The 16,106-nt window shown below is 43.8% G+C and overlaps 1 protein-coding gene across 2 annotated transcripts in view; it reads left to right on the forward strand.

Annotated features, from left to right (window-relative positions):
- The window catches only part of LOC122560262 (src-like-adapter 2), a 31,664-nt gene that overhangs the window by 3,433 nt on the left and 12,125 nt on the right, over positions 1 to 16,106 (forward strand). The window contains exons 1-4 of one of the 2 annotated variants that reach the window (XM_043710776.1): positions 3,439 to 3,457; positions 9,677 to 9,804; positions 12,893 to 12,995; positions 15,550 to 15,636. In XM_043710776.1, the coding sequence (XP_043566711.1) occupies positions 9,726 to 9,804; positions 12,893 to 12,995; positions 15,550 to 15,636 (269 nt within the window). In that variant the 5' untranslated portion in view covers positions 3,439 to 3,457; positions 9,677 to 9,725. Of the gene's footprint in view, positions 1 to 3,438; positions 3,458 to 9,676; positions 9,805 to 12,892; positions 12,996 to 15,549; positions 15,637 to 16,106 lie in introns of those variants that run through there. The other variant, XM_043710775.1, reaches the window with a different exon arrangement.

Genomic DNA, 16,106 nt, shown 5'->3' on the forward strand with positions numbered 1-16,106 from the left:
AAGACACACAGACACACACAAACACAAACACGAGACATATAGACACACATAAACACACACATATGCACATGCACACGCACACATAAAACAAACACAACACAAGACACACAGACACACACAGACACACACGAGACACATAGACACACATAAACACACACACACAGACACACGCACACACACATTTGTCCAATTTACTATTATTATTATTTTGAACTATTTGACATTAGGAGCAACACCACCAACTTGAGAGAACGAGGATTAGTGTCTCTGTTTTCATTCTTGTATCAGGAATATGTCATTGTGACATGTTTATTTGTATGTTTGAATTATAAATTCACATTCAATTTTAGTGTGGTGCTGCTCCAGCTACATAAACTTTGACACACAATTGTGACTGTCTGACATTTTCCCCTTGTACATTCTCTGCCCTAGTTCTGTTGCCATCTCAAACACAAACACACACAAAGAACTCCCTGAGCTTGAGTTGTAGTTTCACGGTGCAGTGTGGTCACACTCTGTAATAACCACTTACACCCTGGAATTCTGGTTAAAACATTTTTTAATGAAAGTCCTCTTCAGTCAGCAAAACAATTTCTTTTACATGTGCAAAAGCTTCGAAGCTGTTTCCCCTGTTTTGAATAAGATAGAATGGTACATATGAGGCATGGAAGACAAGAAAGTGTTGATCCTTTTACGATACATTAAATCCTCGATTAACATCAGGAGAGTTAAACTGAGAGGCTTGAATGTGTGGGCTTGCTGATGCAAGTGAGGGGGTAGACCCTCAATAATATGAGACCAGAGCAGATCTATCTAGTTATTAGTGCTAGCTGCCTGAGCTCATTGTGCAGCTTTCTTTGCGGTTGGAAACTTGGTTTGGTTGTACAATAGCTGTGGTTAGGTACATCCTCCAGATCATATATTGAGCTTACTCAAGAAGACTGAGAACACGGAGAATGAAAAAGAAAGCGTTTTGCAAGTCAAAATGTTCTTATCACCCGGCATCAATTCATTCTTTTTTTTTTAAAACTCCTAAACGATAATAATTCTACAACGCGGGTTTGGGAGCACCAACACAAATGTTGGAGTTCACAGTTTATCTATTTACTGCGCCTGGCAAAACAAGACTGGAAGATGTAGAAGGAGATGCAGTAGAGGGCAGAGAAACAAGCTGTCTGGCTCAGCCAGTTAGCACATGATTATACTGTGTTCCATCATCTTCCTCCCATTCTTTAACCCTATTAGCACATTCCATTTTTCTTCTCGTACTTCTCCAGTTTCTGTTCAAACCGTAGAAGCTGTTCACCTCGACGTTCCCACATGGTAATGAGTTTTCCATTCTCACCTCATTCTGGGTAACGTCATTTCTCCCAAGCTCCCACTGGATTTATGAGTGACTGCCTTACATTTTGAAATCTTAGGTTTGGACTTCCCCCACCCCCCCCCCCCACCCCTCCTCCCAATTACGATGCACCTCTCCCCAAGGTGGCATCAAATGATATTTAAAGTCTCTGCCTTACTTGACTTTATGAGTCTGTGAAGAGGGCTAGAGCACAGGAGCAGAGATGTACTGCTGAGGCTGTATGATGCTTTGGTCAGACTGCATTTGGAATATTGTGAGTAGTTTTGGGCCGTGTGTCTAAGGAAGGATGTGCTGACATTGGAGAGAGTCCAGAGGAAGTTTGCAAGAATGATCCTGCGGATGAAGGGCTTGTCATGTGAGGAATGGTTGAGGACTCTGGGTCTGTACTCGATGGAGTTTAGAAGGATGACGGGGTAGCTCTGATTGAAACTTACAGAATAATGAGAGGTCTGGATTGAGTGGATATGGAGAAGATATTTTCACTAGTAGGAGAGACTAGGACCCAGGGCACAGCCTCAGAGTGAAGGGACGGCTCTTAAGAACTGAGATAAGGAGGAATTTCTTCAGCTGGAGGGTGGTGAATTTATGGAACTCATTGCCTCAGAGGGCTGGGGACGCCAAGCCATTGAGTGTATTTAAGACAGAGATAGATAGGCTCTTGATTGGTAAGGGGATTAAGGTTATAGGGGAGAAGGCAGGAGAATGGGGTTAAGAAACACATCAGCCAGACTAGACCCAGTGGGCTGAATGGCCTAATTCTGTTTCTATATCAGATGGTCTTATGACTCTAATGGCTTGGTGAGCATATACATGGTTCTCATCTTGTGCCAAATGGATGAGGAACAGGCCTGAATGCAATAGGTCTCAGTACCTGCTGGATATGGTAGTGGGGAGATGGGGAATGATGAGCGAAGTGAGTCAGGGATCCATGTTTCTTGCTGGAAATCAATCCAGGCCAGTGACCCCTCAGAACTCACATTGCATTTTACTGCTTCCTGTTTGGAACACACTTTATGAATGGCATGTGTGAAACATCAGAGGCAAAAGATGAATCTAGAACAAGAGTTGATGGTTTCAGGAGAGGATGGGGATATCCAGGAGAGGGATCAGGGAGCCCTGGCACAAACTGAAAGTTACTACATGGTCCTAACAGGCCAGAATTTAATGTTTCCAGTAAATTGGTTTTATGAAACTCTCATAAGCCTTTAGCCTTGATGATGCAACATAGTCCTGGCTATTTTCCCACATGCTACTCTTTATAAACATGAGATCTTCTAAACCCCTGCTTCTTGGATCAACCTGTGTTCTCACATTGCCCCTCTGCTCACTGACCTACAAGGGTCTCTGGTCAATTAGCGATGTCCTAATTTTAAATTCTTGCGCCCACTTTTGATTCCACCAGGGTCTAATCTCTCATTGTCTCTGTCACTTCTTTCAGCCCAACCACCCATATCTTCTGTCCACTAATGCTAACCTTTTCATAATCTTCAGTGCTCCTCAGTGATAGCAGTGTCTTTAGTGATTGAGTCCTCATGCTCTGGAACACCACCCTGTTCATCTCTGTCTCTCTAACTCTCTGTGTTCTCCATAGCACACGTTTAAAATCAACCTCTTTAACCAAGCTTTTGTTCATCTAACCTAACATTTAATATTAATTCCTCAGCAGCTCCATAAGAAATAGAATTTATTAGGCCATTTGACCCATTGAATCTGCCCCACCATTCAATCAGGACTCATTTTTATTGTTTGATTATTTTTTGTATTTATTATAATGTTTAACATCATTTTGTTTTGCAATGCGCTTTGGGATTTTTATTACACCCAAGGCTCTATATAAATATAGGTATTTTTTGGTTTACTGACCCCAACATTGGTTTAATAAATGTCTCAAACATTGATGGGCTGTCTCCATCATTTTGCTCTTAGTTGTTTATTATTTAAGAATTGCGAGCTAAATTTTAATTCTTGTACACTACAAACCTTACCGGATGTGTTATTTCATCCAGGAAGGCAAAACGATTCGGACTCCTGATTGTTTTCCACTTCACTAATGCCAACCCACCTAGATGAACCAGTCTCTCTGCACGTGTGTAGGTCAGTCTGTTAATGAGTGTGTCAGTCTGGGGTGAGCACGTGTCCCTTTTCTCTTTCACCATATGTGAGTGTCACTGGTAAGGTCAGCATTGATCACCCATTTCTAATAGCCCTTGATCTGAGTGGCTTGAAAGCCAACCATACTGCTGTGGGTTTGGAGTCACATCTAGGCCAAACTAGTTAGGGTGGCAGATTTCCTCCCCTGATGTACGCTAATGAACCAGTTCACTTTTATTTAAATGACAATTGACGATACTTACCATCACTGAGACCAGCTTTCAATGCCAGATCTTTGTGGAGGTAATTGTAATTCCCCAGTTGCCTAAGTGGGGTTTGAGCTATGGCATTAGTCTAGGTCTCTGAGTTGCTAACCTGGTGACAATTCTGCTATGCCACGTGTGCAGCAATGTGTTTATGTGCACCAATGTCTTTTATGTGACTTTCAGACAAGTATATTGTCTTTCTGTGTACCTATATTAGCTCTTGCCTGTGCATCAACCTCTAGTTAAGTGTGCAATTCTATGTCACTCCATATGTCCCCTATATCCAATTTGGGATGTTTATGTATATGTACATTTGTTGTACGCATGTTATATGACAACCCCTTTCAGCTTATGTTTTATTTGTATCTATTCTGTGAGACGCTGCTGTCTTTCTGCAGTGCCTGGGGGCTAGTTCCATGGGGTTTGTAAATCACTTCATAATTCTGTCTAAGTCATTCACGAAATACCAGAAAGAAACTTATATTTATAGAGGGTCCTTCGCGACCTCAAATGACACCCAAAGAATGTTTTTGAGAATTATAATTAGTGTTTAAGGGCAGCCAATTTGTGTGCAGCAATGTGATAACCTTTTCATATTGATGTTGGTTGAGGGTTCAACATTAGCTAGGAGACTGGGGAGAACACCCTTCAGAATAATGGATCGGGATATTTAATGTGGAAGGGCCACAGGCTTGCAGTACCACCTGAAAGATGGGACCTCTTCCTGTAGTGCATTGGATGTGTCTCAGGAAGTTCCACTAAAACTCTGAAAAAGTTGCTGAAATTTGGAATATCTGGCAGCATTGAAAGAGTCATAGAGATGTACAGCATGGAACTTTACCCCTCAGTCCAACTCATCCATGCCGACCAGATATCCTAACCTAATGTAGTCCCATTTGCCTGCACCTGGCCATATCCCTCCAAACCCTTCCTATTCATATACCCATCCAGATTCCTTTTAAATGTTTTAATTGTACCAGCCTCCACCACTTCCTCTGGCAGCTCATTCCATACATGTACCACCCTCTGCGTGAAAAAGTTGCCCCTTAGGTCCCTTTTAAATTTGTGGAGAAAGAAACTGTTAATGTTTTGAGTCTGATGCGACTCTTCTTCAGAGAAGTTCTGAAGAAGCCGCACTGGACTCAAAATGTTAACTCCATTCCTCTCTCCACAGTTACCACCAGACCTGCTGAGTTTTTCCAGTATTCCCCCACGGTTATTTCAGATTTCCGACATCCACAGTATTTTGCCTTTACCCAATAAAACTTTATTCCACCACACATAATTTTTGAAGTTATTTAAGGACAAAATAACTGAAGTCACAAAATAACCAAACTCCTGAAAACAGCGTGCAAACGACATGGGGAATCTTACTTTTGCTTGAGATGAAGGTTGGCTTTATTGCTGCATTGTCATGACTTTCCATATCTGTTAGCTGGGTAGTATGAGCTAGTCATTCTGGCACACAACACTCTGGCACAGTTGATATGAAGAAAAGATCTAAAGTGCAAGAAATGGAAAGCCACACATGAATCAACCACATAGCACAGTGACTCAGTGGTTAGCAAAGCTGCCTCACAGTGCCAGGGTCCCAGGTTCGATCCCAACCTCGGGTAACTGTCTGTGTGGAGTTTGCACATACTCCCTGTGTCTGCATGGGTTTCCTCCGGGTGCTCTGGTTTTCTCCCACAGTCCAAAGATGTGCAGGTCAGGTGAATTGGCCATGTTAAATTGCCCATAGTGTTAGGTACATTAGTCAGAGGTAAATGGGTCTGGGCGGGTTACTCTTCGGAGGGTCGGTGTGGACTGGTTGGGCCAGAAGGGTCTGTTTCCACACTGTAAAAAAAAAACCCAGATCCAGTTTCCAATGATATCTGGTGAGTACCTTTGTACAGTATACCATGATTAACACTGAACATGGCAAAATCACAGAACCATGGATGATGCAGATATCTCATAGCTGATCTCCTCTGGGTAAGTAAGTAGACTTGCTGTTTCCACGGAGGCCACAAAGTCTCATTTCTGTGAGAAGGAAACTTTAAACTCCATTGGAGGTGCCGTTAATGCAGGAAACCTCATGGTTTCAGCTCAGAATGAAACAATCTTCAAATAACTGCCTTTCCTATTCCCGGTGCTTTCAATGCGTTGAAGTCGAACACCTGAAGAGTGAAAGACTCAACGTGTTTCAATTTTAGTTTTAGTTCGGTATTTGGCATGTGGTGGTTATATGCCGAACTCTAACAGCTCATACATTTTTTGAATTGCCGCAGTCCATGTGGAGTAAGTATTCACACAGTTTCTGCAGCAGGTCAATGCATCTGAAAGATTTGCTGAGCCTTTCCAGAGAGAAGCTGAGAGTCAACCATACCTGGATTCAGAAGGCCAACAGGGTGAAACTGGCCTCTGAGGAGTGTTAGCAACCTAGACAGATTTTTAAAAAACAATTTAGGGTGGTTCAGTGGTTAATACTGCTGCCTCACAATGTTAGGATCCCAGGTTTGATTCCTGCCTTGGGTGACTATCTGTGCAGAGTTCACGCATTCTCCCGTGTCTACATGAGTTTCCTCCCACAGTCAGGTTAGGTCGAGTGGACTTGCTAAATTGCCTCAGTGTATCCAGGAATGTGAAGGATATTTGGATTGGCCATGCTAAATTGTCCGTAATGTCCTGGGATATGCAGGTTTGGTGGATTATCCATGGGGGAAACCCCGTGATGGGGTGTGGGGTGAGTCTGGGTGGCTTGCTCTTTGGAGAGTCAATGCAGACCCATTGGGCCAAATAGCCTTTATCTGCTCTGTAGGAAATCTGTGATTCTACTTTCTGGTCAGAATTAATGAAAGCAACATTTTGCTCCAGATTTATTAATTGAATTTAACTTCCCCCAGCTGCCATTTGTGGGATTTAAACACGTCTCATCAAAGCAGTGACCGAGCCTTTGGATTACTAGCCCAGTAACACAACCATGATGATGCAACACTTATACCCTCATCAACCTTACTCTCCATACTCCCCCACAACCTCACTACCATCCCCTCCTTCCTCCTTTCCCCAACACCCAATCTGCCAAATATGTATGGTATATCTCATGGTGCAGGCCTGAATAAGATACTTCCCATCAGTTAGCAAGTGAAGCACTCAGCCAATGATAAAAACAGATTATTCCAACAGAGTTAAAGAAATGGGCTCACGAGCGAATTCAATTTCAAAACCATAGAAAAATCACAAGGTAAAGGGGCGGCACAGTGGCTCAGTGGTTAGCACTGCTGCCTCACAGTGGCCAGGTCCCAGATTCCATTCCAGCCTCGGGCAACTGTCTGTGTGGAGTTGGCACATTCTCCCCTGTGTCTGCATGGGTTTCCTCCGGGTGCTCCGGTTTCCTCCCAGAATCCAAAGATGTGCAGGTTAGGAGATTGGCCGGGCTAAATTGCCCATTGGTCAATGGTAAATAAATAGAGTAGGGGAATGGGTCTGGGTGGATTATCCTTTGGAGGGTCATTGTGGACTTGTTGGGCCGAAGGGCCTGTTTCTACACTGTAGGGATGGATGCTTTGTAAAACCATAGCTCAGACTCATGGAGGTTGTAGAAGGAGAGCTTATTTGTTGAAAATCTCCAGATGAGATTAATGTCAATAAATTAAAATCAATAGAAACCAAAAGAATTGTGAATGCTGTAAATCAGAAACAGCTGGAAAAGCTCAGCAGGTCTGGCAGCATCTATGGAGAGAAATCAGGGTTAATCTAGTGCCGGACTTGCTGAGCTTTTCCATCAGCTTCAGTTTCTGGTTTAAAATCAATAGTTCACTGAATGATGACTGTCAAAAGTCCCTTTCCAGGGACAGCTTTAGTCGACATGGTTTCTGGAGCTCAACAGCAGCTCCTACCAGAGTAGCACCAAGAGACATCGAAATGAACCAGTGGCCTTCCACTGTCACCCAGGACTTCCCCTCTTCAGTTACTCGAAGGGACTCCTCCTTAGAGTTTGGTTGCATGTCAGCCCCATGCTCCTGATTCGCCCGTGGGGAGTGTCGGACAGATCAGAGAGCATTTCCTCCACAGCCTGGCAGCAAGCTGAGTAGGGGCTCGTTGTTCCTGACCATCTGCCCCGCTTTCATAGTTACGTCGACGCTCAGGGATCCCTGGAGGTGGAGCATGCTGCCCCCCCCTCCCCCAGCATGCTGTCCCCTCCCCCTCCCCCATCACGCTGTCCTACCCTTCCCCAGCACGCTGTCCCCTCCCCCCTTCCCCCAGCATGCTATCTCCTCCCCCTCCCCTTCCCCAGCACTATAGAGGTCTTTCCAGACCAGTGGGGAGTACAGGAGCTGAGTGCATCCACGCTCTGGATAACATTGCTTTGACTGGATGATGTTCCGTTCTTTGACTGGATAGGTTTCCACTGACCATGAGCATTTATTTTTGTTAAAGTGCTCCTTCAGGTGCATCTAACTTCGTTTTAAATTTGTTTAAAAGACTAGAGAGGGGAGAATTGTCATTTTGAAATGGGGGACTTTTTCGAATATTACTGTGGCTTAGTGCTGTTCTTTTTGCTTTTCCTTATAAAGCTTCAGTTTGCATTTTCTTTATACTTGGCAAAGAAATGCGATAGGTTTGGTTGACTACCTGTATGTAACTGTGTGAAGCGGTCGGTGTGAAAGTGTGACTGTATGCTTTATCTGTACTGAGAACAGATCTCTCCAGTACAGGGCAAGGCAAGAGGCTAAAGCAGTCACTTCAATGCTTTACAAAATGCTCCAGAAGATTGGGAATTTTCTCAGTGTAATTGCAAGAGATAGCCAAAACTCACTGAAATCTGTAAGGCGATTGTCCGCAGTGTTCACCTTCTCTTGACAGTTCAGATTCTATGAATTTGGCAAACGCTGCCAATCTAAAACCAAAACAGAAATTGCTGGAAAAGCTCAGCAGGTCTGTGGAGGGGAATCAGAGTTAACATTTGGGCTTGAGTGACCCTTCCTCAGAACGTGTGTACATTGTTGAATCGACATGAAGAACATTAAAGCCAGATGACCTGTTTCACAGGTGTCATTAGGAAATAATGATTGACCCAGAACACCAAGGCCCTCCAGATATCCATCCACTGCAGTAACTCAAATCTTCTAACACGCCTACCAATAAAAGCAAAATACTGTAGATGCTGGAAATCTGAAATGAACACAGAGAGTGCTAGAGAAACTCTGCAGGTGGAGAGAGAAAATATTTTGAGTCCAGTATGAGACTTAGTTCCTGAGGAGAAGGTTATACCAGACTTGAAACATTCACTCTGTTTCTCACTCCACAGATGCTGCAGGACCTGCTGAGTTTCTTCAGCATTCTCTGTGTTTGTTACAACAACATTCATAGTCACCAGGCCAGCATTTATCACCCACCCCTAATCGCCTTTGCTGTGGCATTGTTTCAAGCTGTCTGCAGTGCTGTTAGGGAGGGAGTGCCAGGGTTTTGACCCAGTGACAGCGAAGGAATGGAGATATATTGCCACGTCTGAATGGCGTGTGGCTTGGAGAGGAACTTGCAGCTGGTGCATTTAAGCATCTGCTTCCCTTGCTCCTCCAGGTGTTCGAGGTTGCAGGTTTGGAAGGTGCTGTCAAAGGATCCTTTGCATCTCTCTGTGCACATTGGACATGCACACCGGCAGTGAAGGAAGACAATGTTGAAGGTAGTGGATGGGGCCACAATCAAGTGGGGATGCTTTGTCTTGGATGGTGCTAAGCTTTTTGAGTATCTTTGGAAGCTGCACTCATCGAGGCAACTGACAAGTATTCCACCTCACTCCAGACTTGTGCCTTGCAGATGGTGGGCAGAGGGACACTGGAAGATGTATGTCTGAGGGCAGGAGTGGGTTCGACATCAGCAAACCCTTTCCGCTCACTGTCTGGGGCTGACACATTTCAATTATCATTGAACCACGGGTGCTCATTGGATCTTCCTTCTCCTTCCTTTGCAGCCTCTGCTGTTTAAAACAGTAACGAGCAGTTCCGTGGGGCGTGGACATTATGGGCAGCCGACCCAGCAAGTGCAGGCACCAGAACATGACCATGATTTCATCCAACCCAACCAACCAACTCTCTCCAGGTAAGATATACCCTCCACCAGAGGGCACCCCTGAGCGGGGAAGAGGAAGGGGGAAGTTGGGGAATGGTTAATGAATGATCAGGGTACCGCCTCCTGGCCACTGCTGTGCAAGCTGTGTGCTGGAAGAGTTTACATCAAATTACAATAAAGATGCTGTTATCCGGATCCTGGAATTCTCATGCAACCAGCATCCGAGATTCAAAATCCAGGTGCTTGAGATTCGGATAACAGGTTTTGACTGGTACTAGCAATTGGGAGGAAATAATGGATCAGATGCTTTATTAAAGCTAGTTCAAGAGTTACCTTATCGATAAAGTCAGAATCACCTATCATGGCCAGGTACACTGGTATTTATGAGAGCTCCTGGCCCCTTGTTCTTAAAAGGTTAAAAATCTGATGAAGGAGCAGCGCTCCAAAAGCTAGTGCTTCCAAATAAACCTGTTGGACTGTAACCTGGTGTTGTGTGATTTTTAACTTTGTCTACCCCAGTCCAACACCGGCTCCTCCACATCGTTCTGAAAAGGCACATTCATCTTCTAGTTGCAACATCTCCCAGCCACCACTAGCATTGCTCATGCAGTCAGCAGCTTCATCTAACAGACACCCCCATTCCTGGTCCATCCTGGATCCGGGGAGGTTACTGCACATAGATTGACCAGCGCAGACAGAGCCCCAGTTTCATTGTAGGATATAGTAGATGCTCAAAGAGTAGTTGATCCATCACTACCTTCTCCAGGCAACTAAAAGTGGATAATAAATATTAAAAATCACACAACACCAGGTTATAGTCCAACAGGTTTACTTGAAAGCATTTGCTTTTGAAGCACTGCTTCTTCATCAGGTGGTTCTTCAACAAGGTGCTCCGAAAGCTTGTGCTTCCAAGTAAACCCATTGGACTATAACCTGGTGTTGTGTGATTTTTAACATTGTCCAGCCCAGTCCAACACCGGCATCTCCCCAGCCTGCAGTGTCACCCATATCTTGAGAATAAAAAAGAGACAATGTTGGTGAAGTTCCCGACAGAGCTGAAAATGTGTTGCTGGAAAAGCGCCGCAGGTCAGGCAGCATCCTGACCTGCTGCGCTTTTCCAGCAACACATTTTCAGCTCTGATCTCCAGCCAGCATCTGCAGTCCTCACTTTCTCCTAGAAGTTCCCGACAGAATCAACAAAGATTGGTTGGAAATCTGGAACCACAGACTCTTAAAAAAATAGAGCCAGATCTTCCCAAGATGAAGTCAAGTAACACATATACACAAAAGTGACTCTTGACAGCTGGAATTCCCTTTTGCAAATGACAATTGATGCCGCTGTGAATTGTCAGCCTTTGAACTGAGAACGATAGACCTTGTTAATCAAAGGTATTAAAGAATGTAGGGCAAAGATGGGTAATTGGATTTAGATCAGAAATCAGCCTTGATTCCAGTAATTGGGTTCAGGGGCTAAATGGCCTCCTTCTGTTCCTATTATCTGAACATATCGGAGACTTTTTTTGTTATACAATTGGTGGTCTCGATGTGAATTAATGTGGTCACCACTACTTTTAGATCAGTATAATTTTACTTCTGTTGTCTGGAAGCACACGCGTCAATCATTGAGATGTCTCTAACACTTCCATATCTACTGAGTCCTGAAAAGCTCCTCCACTTTCTCAAGCAGCTCCATGCAGTCAGACATTTAACTGGTCTGACTGCAGGTCTACGGCCAGTGGTGTTTCACAAGGATCAGTGCTGGGACCTCTGTTGTTTGTAAGATACATAAACGATTTGGATGAAAACATAGGAGGTCTGAATAGGAAGTTTGCGGATGGCACCAACTATTGGTGGAGCTTTGGATATGGGGAAGGATATCAAAGGATGCAGCAGGATAATACATCAGTTAGAAAGTTGGGCAGAGAAATGGCAGATGGAGTTTAATCTTGACAAGTGTGAGGTGGTGCATTTTGGGAGGTCAAATGCAAGACAAAAGTATACAGCAGGGCTCTTAGGAGCATTGACATACAGAGGGATCTTGGGATGCAAGTCCATAGTTCCCTTAAAGTGACAACCAAGTGGGTACATGGTAAAGAAGGCATACAACATGCTTGCCTTCATTGATCAGAGCATTAAGTATAAAAGCTGTCAAGTCATGTTACAGCTGTACAAGACTTTAGTTAGGCCGCTTGTGGAGTATTGTTTATAGTTCTGGTGTAACACACTATAGGAAGGATGTGGAGACTTTGGAGAAGTGCAAAGGAGGTTTACCAGGATGTCGCCTGGATTGGAGTGGATTAGCTATAAGGAGAGGTCGGACAAACTTGGGTTGTTTTCGCTAGAGTGCTAGAGGCTGACAGATGATCTGTTAGAGGTAAATAAAATTATGAGAGGCATGGATAGGGTGGATAGACGGGGTCTTTCTCCCAGGGTGGAAATGGCAAATACTAGGGAGCATAGGGTTAAGGTGAGAGGGGGGAAGTTTAAAGGAGGTGTGCGAGGCAAATTTTTTTACACAGAGGGTGGTAGGTGCCTGGAACGCACTGCCAGGGGAGGTGGTAGAAGCAGATACAACAGAGACGTTTAACAGGCATTTAAACAGACACATGACCAGCCTGGTATTAGAGGGATACAGACTGTGTGCAGGCAGATGGGATTAGTTTAGAATGGCTTCATGGTCAGCACAGACATGATGGGCTGAAGGGTACTGCACTATACTGTTCTATATTTCATGTTTCTATGGTAATCCCAGTCTAAATGTATCATCTTCTAAAAAGCGTAGTTTCTTTCTGGCCAGAACAAAAGGTGAATGTTAAATCCAATGGGCATTGCTGTACATTATTAAAGATATTTTAGTAGAAAAATAATGGTTGGTGCCAACAATGGGGAACTACCCATTCGTATGACAGAAGTTGCAACTGTGCAGTTATAACATTACAAGCTCATCTCTTATTCCGGTCAGAATCATTTGTAGGTTCTTGTATTTTGAGAAACAATGGGAAGGGTGACAGGGAGGCCATTTTGATTTTGTGTCGTGGTTGACACCTTTATACTAATCCTAAATTTTGCTAAGAAAAAGGATTCTAATGCCTTCAAAACTTTGTTTTCTTTTTTCTAGATATTAGCAAAGTTATGACGGTAGTGGCACTGTATAATTACCCGTCAACATCTGATACTGAACCTGTTATTAGTGTGGGCGAGAGACTGAATGTTGTTAGCGAGTAAGTATTATTCTACATGCGGCTGTGATGGACATGTTTTTAACTGTGGGTGCAGCCGTTAACTCTTTAGAATGTGGGAAAATCATTTTATTGATTGGATTTCCCTGTGCGCCCATACATAAAATCCCAAAGGCCTCCAAACCAGACAGAGTTCTCCAATACACTTGTGGTGTGAACATTAAAGATCTCCCTTCTCTTCTATCCCTGACCTCCAGCAATAGGTATCATAAATAGTTCAACTCAGATTCCTGACAGTCTGACCTTCCTGAAAACCATTGGGTTAAGGCCACTGTGCGCGATATTAGCAGCAAATACAATTAACCACCCTCCCCATAGAAGGGTACTTAATATCTGGAAATAAATTCTGTGCTTCTTTCCCCCCATTTTCTTTAAACACTTTCCCTTCGTTGGTTGATATGAAACAATGTAGAATGGGGAAAGACCGATTTGACTATGGGTTGAGAATCATCCAGTGAAGGTGATTAAGAACTTGTTTACTTTAGCATTGCTCCGAGAAGGTAGATTAACACCGCAGGACCCTGGGGGAGGGGTGGTTGATGGTGGGAAGTCACGTGATAACGCCTCCAGAAATGCACCCAACCTAATTTGGCAACCATAACAAGAAAGTATTAATGCATTTACATGAAATTCTGTTGTTTGCTGTTTGAGAGGCAACATAACTTAGGGGTTTGCTACAAGTGGTGAAACAGAGAGATTCATGGAAGTATACTGATTATTAATGTCACTGTGTATTTACCACTTTACTATGGATTGTATGGCTTAAGGGGATGAGTTAACTTGCTTCCTGTTGGAGGTGAGGTACAAACCCAGAAACGCTAAACCTTCCCTTATTATTCACTGTTTCCACGTATGGAGTCAGCTATTATGAAGGGGTATAGCTTTAAATTAAGGGGTGGTAGGTATAGGACAGATGTTAGGGGTAGGTTCTTTACTCAGCGAGTCGTGAGTTCATGGAATGCCCTGCCAATAGCAGTGGTGGACTCTCCCTCTTTATGGGTATTTAAACGGGCATTGGATAGGCATTTGGAGGATAGTGGGATAGTTTAGGTTAGGTGGGCTTGGATCGGCGCAACATCGAGGGCCAAAGGGCCTGTACTGCGCTGTATTTTTCTATGTTCTTTGTTCTATGTTCTATGCTGTGCTGATATTCTCAAATTAGACTGCAGAATATTGTTAAGCATTGGGTATTGTCCCTACCTCTGAGCCAGAAAATCTGGGTCCAGGTCACACCTCACAACTCAATGGGTAAGGAAGATGCATTCATAATGTGGCCAAACAAGTATCAATTTGTAAATCCTTTCAACGTGCACCTATAAGATTGGGAGATTCCAAGTCACCCATGTGAGGGGAGCAGTGGTGGCACCCCCACCATCACTGTCCAAAGGTCCAGAATGCATGGTATTCTTTGTTGCGAAAATATACTTTATTCATAAAAGTAGACAGAGAAAGCTTCTCATTCTGGCCTGTACAATCATTCCAATGGGGTAAAAGGAACAAACAACACATTGGAATTTCTCACCGAGTTACTGTGTAGTTGCAAATAATGATGGCATTTTTACCACACGCAGGAAATCAAATTTACATTTTAAGGCGATGAGCAAGAACTGAGCGGTTCCCCGTTTTACTTTGGCAGGAAGACTGAAGCTGGTAGTCGTTCATGTTACCACGGCAACTCAGATGCCCTGCAAGTGGGGTGGCGGGGAGGAAGGGGGGAAGGTTCAAGAAACTGGTACAGTCCGGCTTGCAGTCCATAGCATGGGGCTCAATCTCCATTCTGGCTGGGGTGGGTTTGGGAACTTACTCCTTGTTTTGTAGATCAGGCCTGCCACACAGAACTCATGAATAAGGGCTTCAGAAAATAAACTTGATTGCAATGTACTCTGTCAAATATTTGTGTTGTTAAAGCAATTAGTTAATTGTAACTTAAACGATTAATGCAGTCATCTATAAGAGCCTGCATGGAATAAAATATAAAGACTGGTTGGGATCTCACATGTACTTTGAATTTGTGAAAAGACAGCTTCTACTTAAAAGGGATTCAATTTTTGGTAAATGTGGTTAATTTTAGTGAGTTGCTTAAAGCACGTTCTGTTGTTGTCTGCAGGGAATGAGCATTGACACTGGGGAAACGTGCTGATTAAAATGCAAATGAAGTTAGACTAGAAGAGGCAAGAGCGGAAGTAGGCCATTCAGCCCATTGAGTAGCTGATCTGATAATCCCCAACTCCACTTTCCTGCCTTTCCCCCCCATAACCCTTGATCCCCTCAGTAACTAAAAATGTGTCCATCTCAGCCTTGAATGTACTTAATGACCAGGCCTCAACAGACCTCTGTGGTAAAGCATTGCATAGATTCACTACTTCTCATCGCTGCCTTAAATGGGTGACCCCTTACTCTGAGAATCTGCTCTCTGTTCCTAGACTCTCCCACAAGGGAAAGCAGCTTTTCTGCATCTACCTTGTCAAGCCCACGAAGAATTTTGTGTGTTTCAATAAGTTTTTTTTGAATGAATTTCTTTTCTGTTAAATTGTAGGGAAGGCGATTGGTGGAAAGTGGTGTCCTTGGCAACTGGCAAAGAATGTCACATCCCTTGCAATTATGCGGCCAAGGTGTATCACAGGTAAAGAGAGTTCCTCATTTTCCATACACTCGACGTTGTATTCATATCATTGCAGTGACAGGAAACAGTTTCTAGTTGAAAGGTTCCTGTTTCTACTGAAGTAGCAGGAAAATTCTCAGCAACTACAGACCTCACTCCATTTTCCGCTGTCACATGCAGTATTCAGGGTTCCTTTCGTTCTATTTCCTTGAACAGTCACTTTCCAAATGGCCAGCATTTTCATTCTCGCAGTCAGAAGATTATGGTTTGCAGAGCTTTTCCAGAGATGAGAGTATGCTTTCTTTTATTGGTCAGAGTATTGAGTACAGGAGTAGGGAGCTGAAAATGTGTTGCTGGAAAAGCGCAGCAGGTCAGGCAGCATCCAAGGAACAGGAAAATCGACGTTTCGGGCATCAGCCCTTCTTCAGGAAGGGGGAAAGTGTGTCCAGCAGGCTAAGATAAAAGGTAGGGAGGAAGGACTTGGGGGAGGG

This window comes from Chiloscyllium plagiosum, chromosome 20 (genome assembly GCF_004010195.1).
Source record: "Chiloscyllium plagiosum isolate BGI_BamShark_2017 chromosome 20, ASM401019v2, whole genome shotgun sequence".
In the NCBI taxonomy this organism is placed as follows: Eukaryota; Metazoa; Chordata; class Chondrichthyes; order Orectolobiformes; family Hemiscylliidae; genus Chiloscyllium; species Chiloscyllium plagiosum.